Source organism: Coloeus monedula (assembly GCF_965178545.1).
Source record: "Coloeus monedula genome assembly, chromosome: 10".
NCBI classification, from domain to species: Eukaryota; Metazoa; Chordata; class Aves; order Passeriformes; family Corvidae; genus Coloeus; species Coloeus monedula.
In genome coordinates this window covers 3197791-3216036 of record NC_138790.1, presented here as the reverse complement: position 1 = coordinate 3216036, position 18246 = coordinate 3197791, and the positions used below count along the sequence as shown (strand labels likewise).

Below are 18246 nucleotides of genomic sequence, written 5' to 3'. Positions count from 1 at the left end.
CATGATAAAAGGCTCACGGATAACCTCTTCACTAGTTGAATACATCACAGGTCATAGATCGTTTTATGGACTGAAACACAGATGTTGCAGATACTAGAATTTATTTTTATCTTGAAATTTCCCTTGAGAACCATGTTATCCAGTTTTTATTTTGCGTGAGTAACCAGGGTGCCGGATTTTTGTTAGCAACCTCGGCTTCATGAGAAGGGACACCAGATTGCTTCAATGTTTAACATCTTCAGTCTGGACCTCCCATCAAACCCAAATGAGGTTGCAATTGTGTAAATATACACCTATATGGTAGCTTTGAGAAGAAAATCCTCGAAATCGTCCACACATTGAAACAACTTTACCTTGTGCCTGACACAAAAAGTTTGGCTTCTGCTATCTAACACTGGACAGTTTGTTTTGATTCCAAGATGTCTCTTTGCTGGGAGGAACAGACTGAAGCAGTTTGGTGTAATTTCACACGAAGCTGAACTTGCTGACAAAAATCTGCTTGGAAGATGGAAAGGAATCAGTGCTAATTTCAAATCCGTAGAATTAAAGTGTGAGTGAGCTTGATAAGAGGCGAGTGTGGGCTTTGGGATTGGGAACAGATACCCTGTGGTAAGAGGGTAAGCCAGGGGAGGGACTAGAAAGGGGAATTGAGCTCTCATCGCTTGCAGATACAGCATATGCTGACATTTTTATTTTGCCACGGTAAATCACATGATCTCTTGAAATCATGCAAGTTAGTGGTTGGTGAGTCTTTGTTAAGAGACCTTTTTGCATAGAAGTGTTAGATAAGAAATCTTTACTTTTTTTGTGTGTGTGTCCCTGGCATGATTTATATTTCACATGCAGCTACACGTGAAAATTTTATATTGGTGACAGAAGGTAGAATGACTGAGTTTTAAGCATCTAGATAAAAGAGGAGGAGAAAAAGTTTCATTTTGAAGCTGTTAGCTCTTTACAAAACACTTGAGCATGATGGAAAATGCTGAAGAGAAAGAGGATTGAAAAGAAAAATAATTAACTGAGTTTGGGGGTTTTTTTAGCTTTGAAGAAACTGTTTCCTGTAAAGAGCAAGGTGTCTTTTAGCAGAGTGTTTGGTTTGGTTAGTTTCCGGAAAGGATGTGGACTTTCAAGGCTTCAGAACAGTTTGTCACTCACCTGATGCCTTCAGCACCCCACATTCATGTTGCTTGAATTTATTGTCTGACTGTGTTTATAGGAGCAATGGTAGCTGAAAATTCTGCCTCTTGTTAGTACAGAAGAGTCAAATGCTTGTGCTCTGTGAAGAAGTGGACACTGTTTCAGAATCTGGACATCCAGTCAGGGATGCTCCTTTTTCAATTTAGTGTGCAACAGTGGATATTACATTGGTTTGTGCGTGAGTTTTTCTCTCATACAATTTTTAAGAAGCTGAAAAACATTATTATTTTTTCAGATTTTTTCCTGCCCTTCCCTAAAAATGTCCAAGGTAAGAATAATATTTCTGTCTTCCAATGTAACAATGTGAAACCTATTTTTTGTTTTTAAATACTAATCTTCAATGACAAATTGTGCAACTTGCATCTGTTTGATGATGAAAGGTATTCTAAATTTACTGTCTATAGGAGACATGATATTGAAAGATGAGTGATGTAAAACATATATTAAAGTAGTTTCATGCAAGTATAAATCTCTGCAGTTAACTAATACTCTTGGAAGGATTTTAGTCAGAGTTGTATGCAAACTCCCTGGTGCATCTTCGTTGAAACTTCCTTTCTTCAACTTTGTTTTGAGCAGGACTCGTTTAAGAAAATGATGGTTTAGGTATAATTTCTTTCTTTGCTAATAGAATCAACTGGTTTTCCAATAAAATCCTTCATTTAAAATATTGTAACCGAAAATACTATTGTCATGCTGGGATTCATCTAATTCTTGGCCCCCAGCAGTTGATATGATAGGTAAAATATCCATCTTGGCTTATTAGGGTGAAATGAATGATAAAGGGTGCTTGAGTAATGTGTTTGAGGAAGGAAATAAGAGATGTAAAGATTTCTCTGCCATATCTGTAGCAGTGAGCATTCAAAACGCTCCTGTGTAAATTCCCCTTGCCCACACTTTAAGAGAGCTCTCTGAAGAGCACTTCCAGCAGATGGCTGTCACTTCACAAGTTGCTCAGGGTTTTCCTTTGGATGTGCTAAAAACGGATCAGAAATGGTCAACTTTTTATTCAAGTCCACAGAAAACTGTTTCATTTTAACTGTGTGTGAAGACTGTTCAAAAAGTGTGTGATTAGTGACCACACTTCATACTTTGTCATACTTCAATAAGTAATTATTTGGGATTTTGTTTCTGTTTTATCTGTTTTACTTGAGGTGATCTTGGCTGGAGAGCTGAACAAGTGAAGTTTTTTAAGCTCTGGGTCAATGTAGTTGTTTTGCACTTCTTTGTGAAACTGTCGAGTAGTAGGAACCTCTGAGTAGTTTCCTCTCTGTATGTCACGTAGCTTCAAACTTTTTGAGATAAGTGAGGAAAGCAGTTCTACAAACTAGTAAGTCTTGAGTGGTTGTTTATTACTGTCTTATTTTATTTTTTTTAATTTCATTTTTAGCAACAGCCTGCTCAATTTACCAATCCAGAAACTCCTGGCTATGTTGGATTCGCAAACCTTCCCAATCAGGTTCACCGAAAGTCTGTGAAAAAGGGGTTTGAATTTACTCTTATGGTGGTTGGTAAGGAAACGTTTTATAGTTTTTCTCACAATTAGTGCTTGTTCACAGGGAATTTGATGTTAAAATGAATGTTACTTCCACTATTGTAAGGCTCCAGCTGGCATCAGAAACTTTCCTGTACTGTAGCATTTAGCTTTCTTTCCTATTTTATTGATTCTTGCAGCAGTTGTTTACCACATTACAAACCATGCTTGAATACATTAATAAGTTTGTGGGTGAAGAAATTTTATTGTGCTCTCCATCAATCATTTCTTCCTTCCTTCTCCCCTTACAGTATTCCAGCATTCCATTTAAAATGTAGTTTTAAACTGGTTTTGCATTTGAATACAATCTTGGTTCACTTGCATATTTTGATTAAGAGACTAGGATTAAGGAGACCATTCTATTTAAGATGTTGTTTATGCTTCTGTAGTTCAAAACAATCTGAACTCTAGTCTTTTCAACCCTTCCAAATACTCTCGTGAAAGAGTGACAAAGACTGAGAATTGGACCTGTTGTTTTTGGTGTGAGCTGTTACTTTTTACATTGATCATGATTTTATGTTAGCAGTTGTAATCTAAAGTGTTGTTCTATTTGATAATTCATTGGGAATCTGTGTTGGTATCTGGAATGGAAAGAAAAATCTAGTGTCTGCAGAAGAAATACCTTGATCCTTTGAGAAATCGGTTGATATTCTTGAAGGTTAAGTAGACTCCCAAATCAGGCTTGGGTGTCTTCTCTGTTTCTCTGTTTGTGAGCCATAACTTGTGAGTTTTGGTGTTTGAACTCTGTAATTCTTGCTTTCACAAGAAGTACCCTGATAGAATTAGGCTCTTATTACCTGGCACCACAAGAAATAAATCCCATTTGTGTGTTAGATTTGCCCAAGAGAGATCACAGTGGGAACGAGCAGGAGAGGTGACACACAGTACATGATAGGAGGTGTTTAACTTCTTAATTGTTTTTGATTTTAGTAGTTACAGAGAGAGTCTATCCTCAAACCTTTCATTAGTTTTGCCAAATGACAGCCCTAGCACTGCTTTTGTCCTGCTTCTGAGTTTTGTTCTTCAGTGTTGTACAGAGTTTGCCCTTATGTTTGTCTTCCTAGAATTTTATTGTAGTTGTTTACTGTATCTTTCATTAGACTTGATTTGGATGATACCATAAAGGATATCTTATAAAATCTAAGAGTCAAGCCAAACTATAAGTAGCTGCTTTAAATTATGCTATCTACTGTAACTCTTCAGAATTTACTGTTCAGTGATCCTAAAAGTGGGAATAGTTTGGAGAAAGAAGAGATGGGCTTTCTCTGCTGTAGCTAAACTTAACTTTCAGACCTCTTTGAATTCTAATTGCAAACAGTGCCATGTAAAACAGTTCTGGAAGAAAGCAGTGCAAAATTATGTAGACCAACAGTTGTTTCTAGCCTCTTGTAAAATAGAAATAGAATAGAGAGGGGAAATGACATGGTGTAAGAGTAACAGAAAGGGGTTTAATCCACCCATGTTGGAGTAAAGTGGAACTTTGCGGTTGTTGCCTGCCACTGTTTTAAGGGACAAATGAAAACTACAGGAAGAGAACTCGGAAAAAAATAATTCCATTGAAAGTTTGGAATGGTATTTTAAGATACACTAGCAGAGGCAGGCAGCTGATGTAAGATAAAATAAACCATGCTTTAAATTTTTGATTATTTCAACAGTTTGGAATGTGAATTCTTTCTCTTCAAATATGCATGGAGTTTAAGTATGTTCCCTTGTGGACTGTGTCACAGTGCCTGTTTCAAACTATCATTCTTCATTAAGTTGCCATCCTTCATTTGTGAGCAGGGTAATACTTTAAAAGCTGCCTGTGCTGACAGAATCCTAATCAATGATGTTGTTTTTTCACCTTGCTTTTGGTTATGTTTTTTTTTCCTGCTATTGTTTACTGTGGTATCTGAAAATATGAGCTGGAGTTTATAAGAATTTGGCTGCTTGGCTGTGTTGCTCCCAAAGAAATCCCAATCACTTGTATTTATTAACAATTTTATGTTCATTCTCATTATTTAGCTATGACTTCATCTAAATAGTTATTTCAGTTAAGAGTCACTAAACTACTGTAGCCAGTATCATTGTCGCCGGTGACTATGAAAACTGATTTTGTTTATGTGTAATATTTACCCATACTGGAACTATGGAATGTGGCACTGGATGAAATCATACTTTTTTTGGTTTTGCCAAAATGACTCCATGTGACTGTTGAGTTACTCTGGGTGCGTGTCACCTTCACTGGTGAAGGCTGCACTGGCACAATCTGACCTTGAAAGCTGCATTCTATAAGGCATTAAAAACTGGCAGCCCCTACTCAAATCTTTATTTAAAAACAATTTTCATCTTTTTTTTCTTTTGTTCAGATATTTTTGTCAGATTCATATTGTAGAATAGTCTGTGTTACTCAGGGATTCTGTGGCCCATCATTTTTTAACATCTAATTTTTAAGTTTAATTCTATCAACACCTGAAATAGAACTAAAATTCTAGAAAAAGATCTCCTCAGTGAATTCAAGTACTGAGCATTACAAGTTGCTGCTCTTTCTTATGCTATGAACATTTTTTCTGATTAAAATCTTGATCTTTAACTAGTTTGTTGTCCTCTGAACTTTCCTCATGGCTGTCATTATCTCTAGAACAAAAATATATTTACAGTACAAATTGGGAATCCCCAAGTTCATCAGTATAAAAAAAATTACTCAATGGCCATATTCCTCTTGCTTTTAGTTCTTGTTTGCCATATTGGCATAAAAAGCAGAAATAAATCCCACTTTATGATGCCTGGCTGTGCAGAAGTTCATTAATGCATTTTTCATTGTTTAAATGGATGATGTAGCCTTGAGAGGATATAGCTTCTCACTGGGTATGATATTTCACATTCTGGAGTGATAAAAGAAAAGCATGTCTTAAAAAATCAGGAGACATGAAATGGGAAATCTTAGGTCTAAATGGATCCCAACTCTGCTTGACTAGCAGAATTAATTACAAATCATCAGTGAAAGCTCTGGGAAAGTGCATTATAAAGCCAAGATGTAAAAATTGTTATTCAACCCTTTTGTGCAAACTTTGTTAATACAAAATTATAAATTGTAAATTTTTAATTTGAAAGAAATACGAAAAAATGTATAGTCAGATAATACTGTCCAGATACTGTTGAAATTATTTATGTAAATATGTTGAATTTATCTTTATATTGAATCACAGGTGAATCTGGATTGGGGAAATCTACATTAATAAACAGCCTCTTCTTGACAGATCTCTACCCAGAAAGGATAATCCCAGGAGCTGCTGGTAAATACATCTTTGCTCAATGATTTTTGGAGTTGAGTGCTTTTATCTTTGAGTTTTGGTAACAGCCAGCAGTGATTTCTAGCTGTAAGAGTTTCTAATGTATTTCCTGACACTTGAGCTGTTTGATAAAACCATTTTCCTCTGCAACTGGGATGTCTATCGAGTCTTTGTTATTTAGTCCTTGGGTGTATTTGTATTAGCATCTAGAAATTTGATCCCTTCTTTTGCTTAAAAATAGTCATTGTGCCACAGTAAGAGAAACAATCAACTAAAACAATCAGAGAATTTATTTAGTTTTTAATTTGTTGCAATTGTAAACATATGAATTGTTTATACCTGCTTGCACCTTAATTCCTTTGCTTTGGATGGATATTTAGTGAATGTGGGCTTCACTTCCTGTTCTTCTTCATTCCCTTGTCCTATTTTTATTCTGTTAATCAAGGCATGCAATAATCCAACAAAAGAGGATATCGTAATAAAATAAAAGATGCAATTTTTCCCTTTTTGCTACCTGTTGAGTGACTTGCTTTAAGGGTTTTATCATGTTAGCTGATGATTACATATAACTTCCAGCCTTAGGAAAAAAATCCATTAGGTATAATTTTGTATTGTTCTCCAATTAGCTATGGTTTTGTCTCAGTCCCTTTTGCTTTAATTTCTACATTATTTTTAAGAAAAGTTTAAAATCTCATATAGTCCTCTAATAACATCTAAAGAATTTATGTACTGAGTCCTTTTGTTATCAGGCCTTAAAATGTAATCGATAGAATAATATTTATGTGGTTTTATCTGCCAATTAATCTTTGGAGCTTATCTCAAAATGACACGGTCTTACAAATTTGATTCTGAAAGATGGAGTTTGTTGTCTTTCAGATAAGATTGAACGCACTGTGCAGATTGAAGCCTCAACAGTTGAAATTGAAGAGAGGGGTGTGAAACTGCGGCTGACGGTTGTAGATACACCAGGATATGGGGATGCTATCAATTGTCGGGACTGGTACGTGCACAGAGAATGTATCTTGATCTATCTATGGAGACTGACATAGATTTCTTATCTGTCCTGGGGAGTGGAAGTGTGGTGTGTGTCTGTGAAATGCTGAATTTGAGGTGGGATTTTTCATTTTCTTATTTTGAGGAAGCTTAATTTCAGTGTTATGAATTAATTCTGATACATGTAAAGAGGCATCAGTGGCTTCGACACAACTTGAAATAAATTTTGTGGCACTTTTTTTTTTTCTTTGTTAACTTTCATTTTGCTTGAAAGAGCTTTTATTGAGAGTCAAGGTCACACTTCACTTATACTTTAAGAAAGTAAATCACCTACTCTTCAGTGCAAGCAAAAATCCACCCTTAGATCTTGTCTACATTCACTTGAGCATTCTCAGATTCTGTGCCTAATTTTTTAGTGCTTTTCACCATCTTAGATTTTGATTGTTTGGTTGTTTGGTTGGTTTTTTTTTTACAAATTTACATTATAGTAAATACTGAGAAGTAATCTTGAGATCAATGGCAATCGGTTTTCAATGGTAATCCCTTTTCCCACATCTCTCAAGCCCGTGAACCTCAAGGTGACCTCTGGCTTTCCCCAGAACTTTGGAAATTAAGTGCTTCCCAATAAAGTGAAATTCTGGTTCAAGACCACATGTCCTGTCCTGGTGAGCCCAAGGGCTACTGCATGAACAATCTCCTGTTTAATTTGGTCAAAAGCTTGTTGTTGTTCAGGGCCCCACTTGAAATCATTCTTCTTCTGGGTCACATGATAGAGAGGCCTTACAGTCTGACTGTACTCTGGGTATGCTGCTTACAAAAACCCACAGCACCTGGGAAAGCCTGAGCTTCCTTCTTGCTGGTCACTGGGGACAGAGCTGCTGTTTCGTTGACCACATCTGTTGGAGTCTGATGATGCCTATCTTGCCATTTTACTCCTAAAAACTGGACTTCCTGGACAGGTACCTTGACCTTACTTTGTTTTATGGCAAAACCAACCTTCAGGAAGAGCTGGATTATCTTCTCCCCCTTTTCAACAACTTCATTTGCCATGTTTTTCCACACAGTGATGTAATCAATGTATTGCAAGTGTTCTGAAGCCTTGCACTTTTTCAGTGCAGTCTGGATCAGTCCATGGCAAATGGTAGGCTGTACTTCCACCCTGAGGCAGTCAGTTCCAGATGTACTTCAGCTTCCAGTGCAATCAGCTGTTGGGATTCCCTGTCTTTGCAGAAATAAATTCTTCCCCTTTGTATCTCGATGGCATCAGGGTACACTTGTTCTGCTCTGCCAAGCCATTGGATCAACACAGCCTAATAGGGATTGTCTCTTTCCTCCACCTGGCTGGAGGCTGGTTCTGGTTGTGGTACTCATTGCTAGCTTCTTGTAAATATGACCTGGAAGTCCCCTCATGGTAGGTCCCATCCAAGAGGATCAGAAGTAACATCAGCCCTTCTATTCTGTCTGAGGACATGCCCACTGGAAACTGGAGCTGTGTTTATCCTTGAAGAATTTCCTGTGGTGGTTGTACTTCCTCTCAACTCCTGCACCCATGCTGCTGAGGCAGTGGTGGGTTTTCCATCCCACTTCCTCATGTCCTCTCTGTGGTCATGTGGGTAAAACCACAGGTTACATCTTGGTGTATATCGTGCCTCTTGAGGAGGGCAGTGTTTGCTCCCAGTAGCAGAGGCTCTGGCCCATACTGGTGGGGTATGGAACATTTCCTCTCTAGTTTGCTCGAGTTCTTCAAATCTACTCTTAATCTTGGACAGTCTTTCCGCAGCTGAGGTGCAGGTTGGTAGGGAAGGAAAAAGATGATATTACTGCCAGAGTTAGGTCACTTGAAGCACTGTTTGTTCTCCTTTCATTGACAACAACACAAATGAGTTGGCATACAACAATGGCGTGCTCCGTACAAACTTCTGCCATGTGGATTGTGTACAGTGGACCTCATCTGGATCCACAGGGCACTGATCATTATTTGGACCCCTATAGATTGCCTCCAGCACAGTTAATTCTCTCAGGTACTGGATACCTTCCTCCATGGCCTTCCACCTGCCTAGTCACATTATTAGATCATCCTTGAGAGAATACCTTTCCCTCACGCTTGACAGGAGTCGCCACCAGAGCTGAGAGTTTCTGTCCTCTTCCCAATCCCCTTGTCAATGCCCACATCCCAGGCCAGGGATCCCAGTTGCTTGGCTCCCCTACCATCTGGTTCCATAGCGTGGGCCGTGGTATCCCAGTACCGGTGCAGCCGGGTTGCCAGGGGCTCCCCCAGATGGCGGCTGAAATGTTTTCATGTATCTCGCAGCTCACTAGGGATAGCAGTCAGGTGATTATCTCTGGCCCTGTCTCTTCCTCCTGCTGTGAGGGCCCTGCTTCCTCTTCATCCTTCACTGAGCAAACTGATTTGGTCTTGGATTTCTTCTTCTGTGTAGGGGCAACTGTTCGTGGCACAGGTTGTTGCAGTGGTTCAGCTGCAGCTGGAAAGGCCACAGTGCCTGTTGCTCTGCTTTCCTCCTTCTCCCCTGAGGGTGCTCTCTAGTGACAAGCAGTGTCCAGTAAATAAAAGCTAGGGCTCAGCACACTGCAATAAGTTGCTCCTCTCTGGAGTTGCCCCCTCCTGCTGATCTGGGCCAGAACCAGGACACTAGTGGACAGAAAGTTGGATATAAGCAGGCAGTCCCTGAGAGCCATTAATATCCTGGGCTGCATCAAAAGCAGTGTGGCCAGCAGGTTGAGGGAGGGAGTTCTGCCCCACTACTGTGCTCCTGTGAGACTTGCACCCAGCTCTGGGGCTCTAGCACAAGACAGACATGGACCTACTGGAGCAGGTGCAGAGGAGGACCACGAAAATGATTCAAGGGCTAGAACAGCAGTAAAGAGAGGCTGGGAGAGTTTGAGCTCCATCTGGAGAAGAGAAGACTGCAGGGAGACCTTACTGACACCTTGAAATTTATCCAAGTGTCTCACAGGAAACATGGAGAGAGACTTAATAACAGGGCCTGTAGTAGCAGAGCAAGGGGCAATGGTTTGAAACTGACAGTGTATTTAGGTTGGATGTAGCAGAGACCTTTTTACAGTGATGGTGTTAAGACACTGGCACAGGTTGCCCAGAGTAGCTGTGACTGTCCCATCCCTGGAAGTGTTCAAGGCCAGGTTGGACAAGGTTTACAGCACCCTGCACTAATGGAAGGTGTCCCTGCCCATGACAGTAGCTTGGAACTAGGTGATCTTTAAAGGTCCCTTCCACCACCAACCATTTATGATTTTAAATCAGTTTGGAACAAGAACCTTAAAATATCTTGAAAATGTGTGGTTAATGTTGATCAAGATATAAACACTAACCCAAGAGAAATTTGTTGTAGAACTGAGGTTGGGTTATATATATTTTATCTTACTATATATATATCTAATATGCATAGTAGCTTTTTATTCTAGAATTCAAATAAAATTTTGAGATACATGCTCTTCTATTTTCCCTGTTCTATAGAATCAGTAAATGAATTTTTGTCCATCAGAAGATTGGTTCATCAGCAGGGTATCTTAGTGGTTTAATATTACCTTTGAAAGGGTCCTAAAGTTGTGGACCATTTGGTGATTTCTCAAATCCATGTTTGTTTTACAGTTTTAAGACCATAATCTCATACATTGATGAGCAGTTTGAGCGATACCTGCATGATGAGAGTGGATTGAACAGAAGGCATATCATAGATAATCGAGTTCATTGCTGTTTCTATTTCATTTCACCATTTGGTCATGGGTAGGTGTTTCTCTGTCTTTTTTTTTTTTTTCATTATTTTATTTTAGAGAGTTGGTTTGTGCCTGTTGACTTAAATTTTCAGAATCGGGTTGCCAGTACTTAAGCAAGTGCTATAACTGCTGACATTAATTGGCTGTGTTCTTTCTCTCTGTGTAAAGAGAGATATTTATGCTGGAGTGAAAATAAATTGGTAATTTACAGTAAAAAATAAATAAAATTTCTCCATGTTTTAATTTTAGCCTTAAGCCTCTGGATGTTGAGTTTATGAAGGCCATACACAACAAAGTAAATATTGTACCAGTGATTGCAAAAGCTGACACACTTTCTCTGAAAGAGCGAGAGAGACTAAAGAAAAGGGTGAGTGTTCTCCTGGCTTGCAGAAATGTGTTGTGCTTTGGTTGTAGCAGTATGGTGGCTGAAGAGAGGACTGTTCTCATTAACCTTACTCTGTCCTAGCTGAGGAAAATATAATCTCATGCACAGTGTAGCATCATTTAATATGTAGTTTGGTATCTTGTAAATTATTTTATTACGTATTTAACTGAGAAATTGTCCTTAGAATGCTGTTTGCAAAATGGCAGACTGGCTACATTTACAATGAGATTATGAGTGAATTTTGAAACTTTGGAAAAATATTTAAATACATTTGCTGATGGTAATTGGTCTGTTACCTGTTTAATCAGTCCCAAAGCAGAGATAGTATCTGCATATAGAATGTGCATATGTATTATATATTTTTTTCTTTTACCCAGTCAGAATTCTGATGGTTAAAAAATGGGATTTTCAGTGATGTTTCTGATTTTGGGGCTGTTTTTCTTCCCCTATGTCACTCCTTCTAAAGCCTTCCAATTCTTTCTTCCAGAGGCAGGACCTCTTAACACATTCAGTCTTGCAGGACTTGATGATGTACTTGCTGGGAGGAGGTGGAATTCAGCAAACCATTGCACACTAATAACAGCTATGAAGTTTAGAAAGAAGCATTAGGATTAACTTCTCAAAGGCATGCTTCAGTCTTAGTTCTTGCATTGAAAACTATGATTTTTTGTCAGTTATTCTGAAAATCCTTATAGCCATCTTAGCCAATCTGGAATAAAAATAGAGACTTTTTATATAGTATATTCTAGTAGGTACGTTTACTGTGCTAGAATTCTGCAGAAATAAGGATTATTCTTTTTTAAAAGAGCAAAATTTGGGGTCTATGGCAAATGGATTCCTGCTCCAGATGCCGTTACTGGCAGTCATGAAGGAAAAAGTATTTGTTGTGTGTATATCTCAGTTTTTCAAACACTCCCACCCCTACCTCCCAAGTTGTAATTCAGAGGTAAGAGCAAGGAGGTTAAGCTGTAGAAAGCAACTATGACTTCTGAGTCAATGCTTTTGTTATTACAAAAAAAATTGCAGAGGTTTAACAAAACACAGTTTCCACAAAGGACTGTGGTTTTGTGAACACTGTTGTTTGTCTGAAAGTCTGTGGCAAGTAGTTGTTGAGTACCATGAAGAAATATGGTATTTAAAACCAAATCCTTGTTGAGTAATTTGGATCAGTAAGATAAATCCAGATTTCTTAAGAGACTGCATATTAAGTAATTTTATGTTAAGATTTTAAAGTGCTGATTCTACATGCATATTATATAAATTTCTTTTATTGCAAATCTCAGATTCTGGATGAAATAGAAGAGCATGGCATCAAGATTTATCACCTGCCTGATGCAGAATCAGATGAGGATGAAGATTTTAAAGAGCAGACCAGACTCCTGAAGGTGTGACTGGTTTAATAGGTTATATGTGGATAATATATTGTATTTTTTCAGACTGCTCAGATGGCTTTAGAACAAGACCTGCAATGCAACCTGGAGTGAGTCACTGTGTGTCTGCCCAGGCTTCCCTAGCTTGGAAGATGGTAGCAGCAATTACTTTTATTCATTTTACACCTTTTAATTCAAAGAGTTATGAACTTATTACCATAATATGCAGTGCTGGGCAGAACAAGAGTTGTTCTTGGAGTTGTTTGTCCTGGTTCATTATAAGTAAGTTTTGCGCTTTTGGCTTTCAGGCCAGCATTCCATTTTGTGTAGTGGGGTCCAATCAACTCATCGAAGCAAAAGGTAAAAAAGTTAGAGGTCGGCTCTACCCATGGGGTGTAGTTGAAGTGGAGAATCCAGAGCATAATGACTTCCTGAAGCTGAGGACCATGTTAATGTAAGTTAGAAAATTCCAATTAAATAGTAGTTTAGAAAACAATCACCAAGATAATCAAGCGCTGTGTTGGGGGTTTGCTGCAGTTGTGTAATCCCTGAAGACATTCAGAATTTGTGTGGGGAAGGCCATGAGCAGCCTTTACCTAGCTGAGCTAGGCCTAGTCAGGGATTGGACCACACAGGCCCCATAGGTTCTCTCCAATCTGAATTAGTGATTCAGACTAATAATGCTTTGTCTAATTCTTTTGTCCAACCTAGCGTTGTATTGCTACTCAGATCCCCAGGAACATAAAACAAGTTGTCCTTATTTCAATGTATCTTTAAGCAGATACAATTGCAAAGGAGCAGGCTTGAGAAGTCCACTGCTTGTTTTTTTTCCTGGTCTTTGCTACTCTGTTTCGCCTGCTCACATTCATCAGAGGCCTCGCCCAGGAGTACAGCTTCTGTCAGGGAAGTCTCAGGGCTGAGGTGATCTCTCGGTGTCCTTTACTGCACCAATTTAACTGAAATTAGCTTTTAGATTAGTATGCTAATTGGGTGTGCATGCTGAGCCCATTGATCCAAGGCAGCGCTGAATGTGAGAGTTACTTAAGTAAACTGATGTGACATAAGGATGTTTTATGTTTTAATTACTTTTCTTCCTCCAGCACCCATATGCAAGACCTTCAGGAGGTGACCCAGGATCTTCACTATGAGAACTTCCGCTCTGAGAGGCTCAAACGAGGCAGCAGGTTGTCATCTCATGGTTACATGCTGCTTCTTCCTCTTCTGAATTTATATTTTGCTCTGTGTGTCTCACCTAGCATTGCATTTGGATTTGGTAGATCAAGGGCAGCTCTGTGACTCCAGTCAACATCAAGTTCTATCAACCAGCTTACAAAGAGTGTAACAAAAAATATTTGGTAAATCTGAAGTGACAGTTGTGGAGTTAGGGAACTGTGGGAATAGTTACATCTGTGCTTTGGTCTGAGACTTGAACACAGTTGGATTGGAATGTCGAAGGTACTAAGTAGGACAGATGTCTATGATAAATGTTGTCTTAAAAAACCTGCAAAATTAGATCAGAGCTGATATGTTAAAAAGAGTGTGGGTTTTTTTCAGAACTAGCAGCCGGAATATTTGGATTGGGTCTTTAGAAGAGATGATTGAATTTTTTTGAGGTGTTTTATTGAACATGACATACATAATTTTCTCTACATAGCAGCCACAGGGTAATGGCTGTCAACCCTGTTTTGAGCTGGAGTGGGTAGGGCACATCTTTCCTGGAAAGAGAACTGGGCAAAACACCCCATTTTTAAGTACAATAGCAGGGTCTGTAAAGGTGAGTTGGTGAGGTCTTGTGGGAAACCACGTGTTTCCTGGTTTAGGTGTTTCAGCTGCGTCTCTTCTTACAGCCACTAGAGGGTTCCGAATTGCACATTTTGGGGGCTTTGGGGCATTTTGCACAAGTTTCCCCATCCTGCTGTTGAGAGAGATTTTGTCACACGTCTGGTCAGTTTTCAGCAAAAGGAGTTTGTTTCTGCTTGTAGCGCTGGCCTCCAGGCAAGATGAAATGCTCTTCTCTCCTGACTTTAAATTCTGCTTTCTGAAATTCAAGGTGAAAGTCCCCAAATTTCCCAAGTTCTGGCGTCTCTTATCCAACAGGTGTGTACAAAGGCCTTAGAAGTAATGTGACCTAAGGTCATCCAATTTTTAGAGGATTTCAAGTTGCTGTTAAGTTGGGTATGTGAAGCTAAAGCATGTTTTTGTATCTTGCCTAGTTAAGTGGCCCATACACCTTTGCTTTCACATTTCTGAGGTGGTGCTAGGACATAGTCAGGTTTACTATAAGTGAGGGTAGATTTCACGTGAGTGTATTTCAAGCTTGCACTTCTGCTCCCAGGAGTGCTTGGCAATAGGTGCTTGTTGACTGTACTCACTGATGATCTCAGAGGCTTTGGGGCACAGCGGATTTTTTACAATCTATTTCTCTGTTAACCTTTTAACAAACACAAGGTTGTTTGCTTTGCATATTTGATGGCACTTGCTTGATTAGATCCATTAGTAGATCTTCCCTGTCGTGACATGGAGTAGGAGAAAGCTTTTAACAAAGTGGTAGATAATCTTGAATAAAGCCACGTGGGAGTCAATTGCTTCTCCTGAGTAACAAGGGATGGGACAACAGGAAACGGCCTCAAGTTGCACCGGGGAGGTTTAGATTGAATATTAGGAGAAATTTCTTCACAGAAAGGGTGTTTGGGCACTGGCACAGGCTGCCCAAGGACAATGGTGGAGCTGCCATCCCTGGAAGTGTTCAAACTGCTTGTGGATGTGGCACTTGGGGACGTGGTTTACTGGTGAACACAATGGTGGGTTAATGCTTGGACTCAGCAATCTCAGAGGGTTTTTTCAACCTTAATTATTTAATGGTTCTAACAATATTAATATTATTTTAGGAAAATAGAAGATGAAGAAGTAAATAAAGACCAGATTCTGCTTGAGAAGGAAGCAGAAGTAAGATGACAGAGCTTTATATTCTTATAATGGGGGAATTTTTGTTCTTTTGTTGCTACTTTAGAGCAAATATCTATATGATCTTAATAATTCATAAAGGAAAAACTGTTATATGCCAATATAAAGTTGTTTAAAGTTCACTAAGAAAACAGAATGAAAAGAGGTGAGAGGAGACTCAGGATAGGGATTTTTTGGAACAAATGGAATCTGATAAAACATGATTCCACTGTAGTGATCAGCGATGGATGTAACGCACACTGCAAGACTAGAAAAAGTGCAATGAAAAGCAAAATGTGGGCAGAAAGGCTGAAGTGGAGACCTGAAGCAGGTCCTGTGATAGGGTAGATGAGATTAACAGCCTTGTTGAGAAGTAGATGACTGGAGGGAAAGGGACTAACATGATCATAGATGGCAGGATGAATGGGAATCTACTACACAAACAAGAGGTCGTTTGTGTAGTAGATTAATGGGATTAATAGATGGCTGATTTCAATTTAAAAAGATACTTCTAACATAGTCTGTAGATTGTGGTATTTGTTAGCATGGAATTTGTACATAGCAAGGTATTTTTGAGCAGGTAAGGCAAAAAATGCTGAGACAGGAGAGTTTACTTTCTCCATGAATGTGCTCACTAAATGCAGAGGTAGAATTTTTTTGGTTTGGCAAGCTCCAAAGGGACAGATTCTGGATTTTGAGCACGTGTGGATAAGCACTGGGAGTGGGCACCTGGCTGTCAGGCTCTTCCATGCACTTCCTAACAGCTTGTACAGGGGAGAGAGCTGAGTTAGATGAGCTCCTTAGCCTCCCCTAGCACAAGCAGATGCTCAGACTTCTACCAGTGATCTTAGTGGGGACCCAAGTCTCAAAATATAACTGAGTGAAAATGAAAAGGGTTGTTGTTTCAAGCAATATGTAAAACAAGTATAGTGTAAACATTCTACAGGTTTAACTTTATTGTTAAGCTTAACAGTTTAGTTTGAGTTTACAGTGTAAGTGCACAAAGGCACCCAAAATTATTTCCATAGTGAGGTTGACTTGCCACCTGTCAGAGCTGGATGCAACAAAAGGATTTAAATAATGTATGTGCAACATGGTTCAATTAATCTTAGTAGGTGAGTTACATACTTTCCTTGTGTTTAAATGTTTAATATGTTTAAATGCAATACTCTAAAATTGAGCTTCAACCAAGTTTAATTATGCTTTTGTCTCATTGGATGGTTTGCCTGTAATACTTGCTTCCACCTAGTCATTGCTAGCAAGGGAGTTGGGGAGTAATCTTGACAATTTTTTTTTTGATGACAGATACAGGAGTAGTTTGGAGGGACATAAACAAGCTGCATTTTTTTCTGATAAACTTTAGTAGGTGTAAATGCTTGTTCCATGCTTCAGAACCATAATTTTTGTACATTTAATGTCAGAGACTTCCATTTAGGGATGCTTAAAAATCCCATCCCACAGTACAACAATAAAGCCTATTTATTTTGGTCGGTAAATGCCAGCCTCTTCAGGGATGAAGAGCAATAAAAGAAGATGCCATAACCTGAGATCATTGCGTGTCAGATAAAGAAAATGCAGATATGTGATCCCTCTTCAATAAAAATAAGTAATAGGGTGGTGACAGTGAAAAATTATATTCTGAAGTGAGATTAGGGTACAGAATTCTTCTGTGCTGCTTTTCCAGCTCCGTCGCATGCAGGAGATGATTGCAAGAATGCAGGCACAGATGCAGATGCAGATGCAAAGTGGAGAAGGTGACAGCAGTGCAGTTCATGGGCACCATGTGTAAAGTCTTGGGTAAGATGTTCAAATAGCCACTTAAAGGGCTTCTCCTTTAGCTGCTCTCTAATGTGCTTGGTATTAAGAAGTTTTGGAAAAATGTTTGCAAGATAGGTTTCAGTCTATAGGTCTATAGGTTTCAGTCTTACTTTTAATTTATACAGATTAACTGCTGTTTGCAAAGTTAAATGGCTTGGAGTCAAAGTAAACAGTGTGGTATTGTATGTGTGTGTGTATATGAAAATTTTCCAGAAAGCCAATACAATATATACTGGTCAGAATTATGGAGGAAGTCTTTGAAATAGTTTAAACAGGTTTCTCAAGCTCATGATGAAGTAACTCATTGTTTCCTTGTGACTTATAAAATATGTGCAGTTCTTTCAGGTTTCTTAATGTGAGAAGACTGCTGATCTGAAATGGTGTTTTCCTGTCTTGTTTTTAGATGACTTTATCCCCTGACTTACAGGAGACCTGGAGTTGGATTGCAGTGGTGGAGGCAGAAAGGATGCCTCTTGCTTCTATGTGGTCTGGAGCTTGCTGTAGAGTTTAATGCGGGAATATTTTGTGGTAACACCTTGTGAGATGTATTTCATAACATGTAGTCAGTTGATATTTTTATATATTATACACGTTTGACTTTTGTTTTCTTTAGTTCTTCTTACTTAGGGGTTATTTTAAATTTCCTATTATATTAGGGATACAAAATAGTAATTGATAGCTTTCTAGCCTGATAAGCATTAGATAATACTTTTTTAATATACCTTATTAGCTCCCTGCTTTTAACTTTGTATTCCATTTAGAAATAAACAGCTGTCAGTGATACCTTGTTCAGTGCCAGGTAACAGTCACCTCACTAAGGTTGCACCCCTGCAAGGTTACTTTTATATATGTTGCAGTGTTTACATATGTGTGCGAGACCAGCAGCCCTTTCTCTGTCTCTGCTCACAGCAGAGGATTTCCTTGGCCTCTGCAAAATATCAAATGAAAATTCAAGCATGCCTTGTGTCTTAGCGAAAGAAAGAA

General features: G+C 38.8%; 1 protein-coding gene across 1 annotated transcript; it reads left to right on the top strand.

Annotated features, from left to right (window-relative positions):
* The first annotated feature begins 1385 nt into the window (after window positions 1-1385).
* Window positions 1386-17933, top strand: SEPTIN2 (septin 2). Its single transcript, XM_082288296.1, has 12 exons — window positions 1386-1465; window positions 2585-2705; window positions 5917-6003; window positions 6877-7000; window positions 10622-10756; window positions 10996-11113; window positions 12415-12516; window positions 12810-12955; window positions 13602-13685; window positions 15390-15447; window positions 17129-17241; window positions 17666-17933. Exons 1-11 carry the CDS (start codon window positions 1457-1459, stop codon window positions 17231-17233), a joined length of 1089 nt encoding a protein of 362 aa, XP_082144422.1. The 5' UTR covers window positions 1386-1456; the 3' UTR covers window positions 17234-17241; window positions 17666-17933.
* The last annotated feature ends 313 nt before the right edge of the window (window positions 17934-18246 follow it).

Excerpts from the sequence above, each read along its gene's own strand:
- SEPTIN2 (XM_082288296.1), top strand. Across the intron at positions 6,004-6,876 it reads GATAATCCCAGGAGCTGCTG|ATAAGATTGAACGCACTGTG; the intron begins GTAAATACATCT and ends GTTGTCTTTCAG. Across the intron at positions 11,114-12,414 it reads GAGAGAGACTAAAGAAAAGG|ATTCTGGATGAAATAGAAGA; the intron begins GTGAGTGTTCTC and ends TGCAAATCTCAG.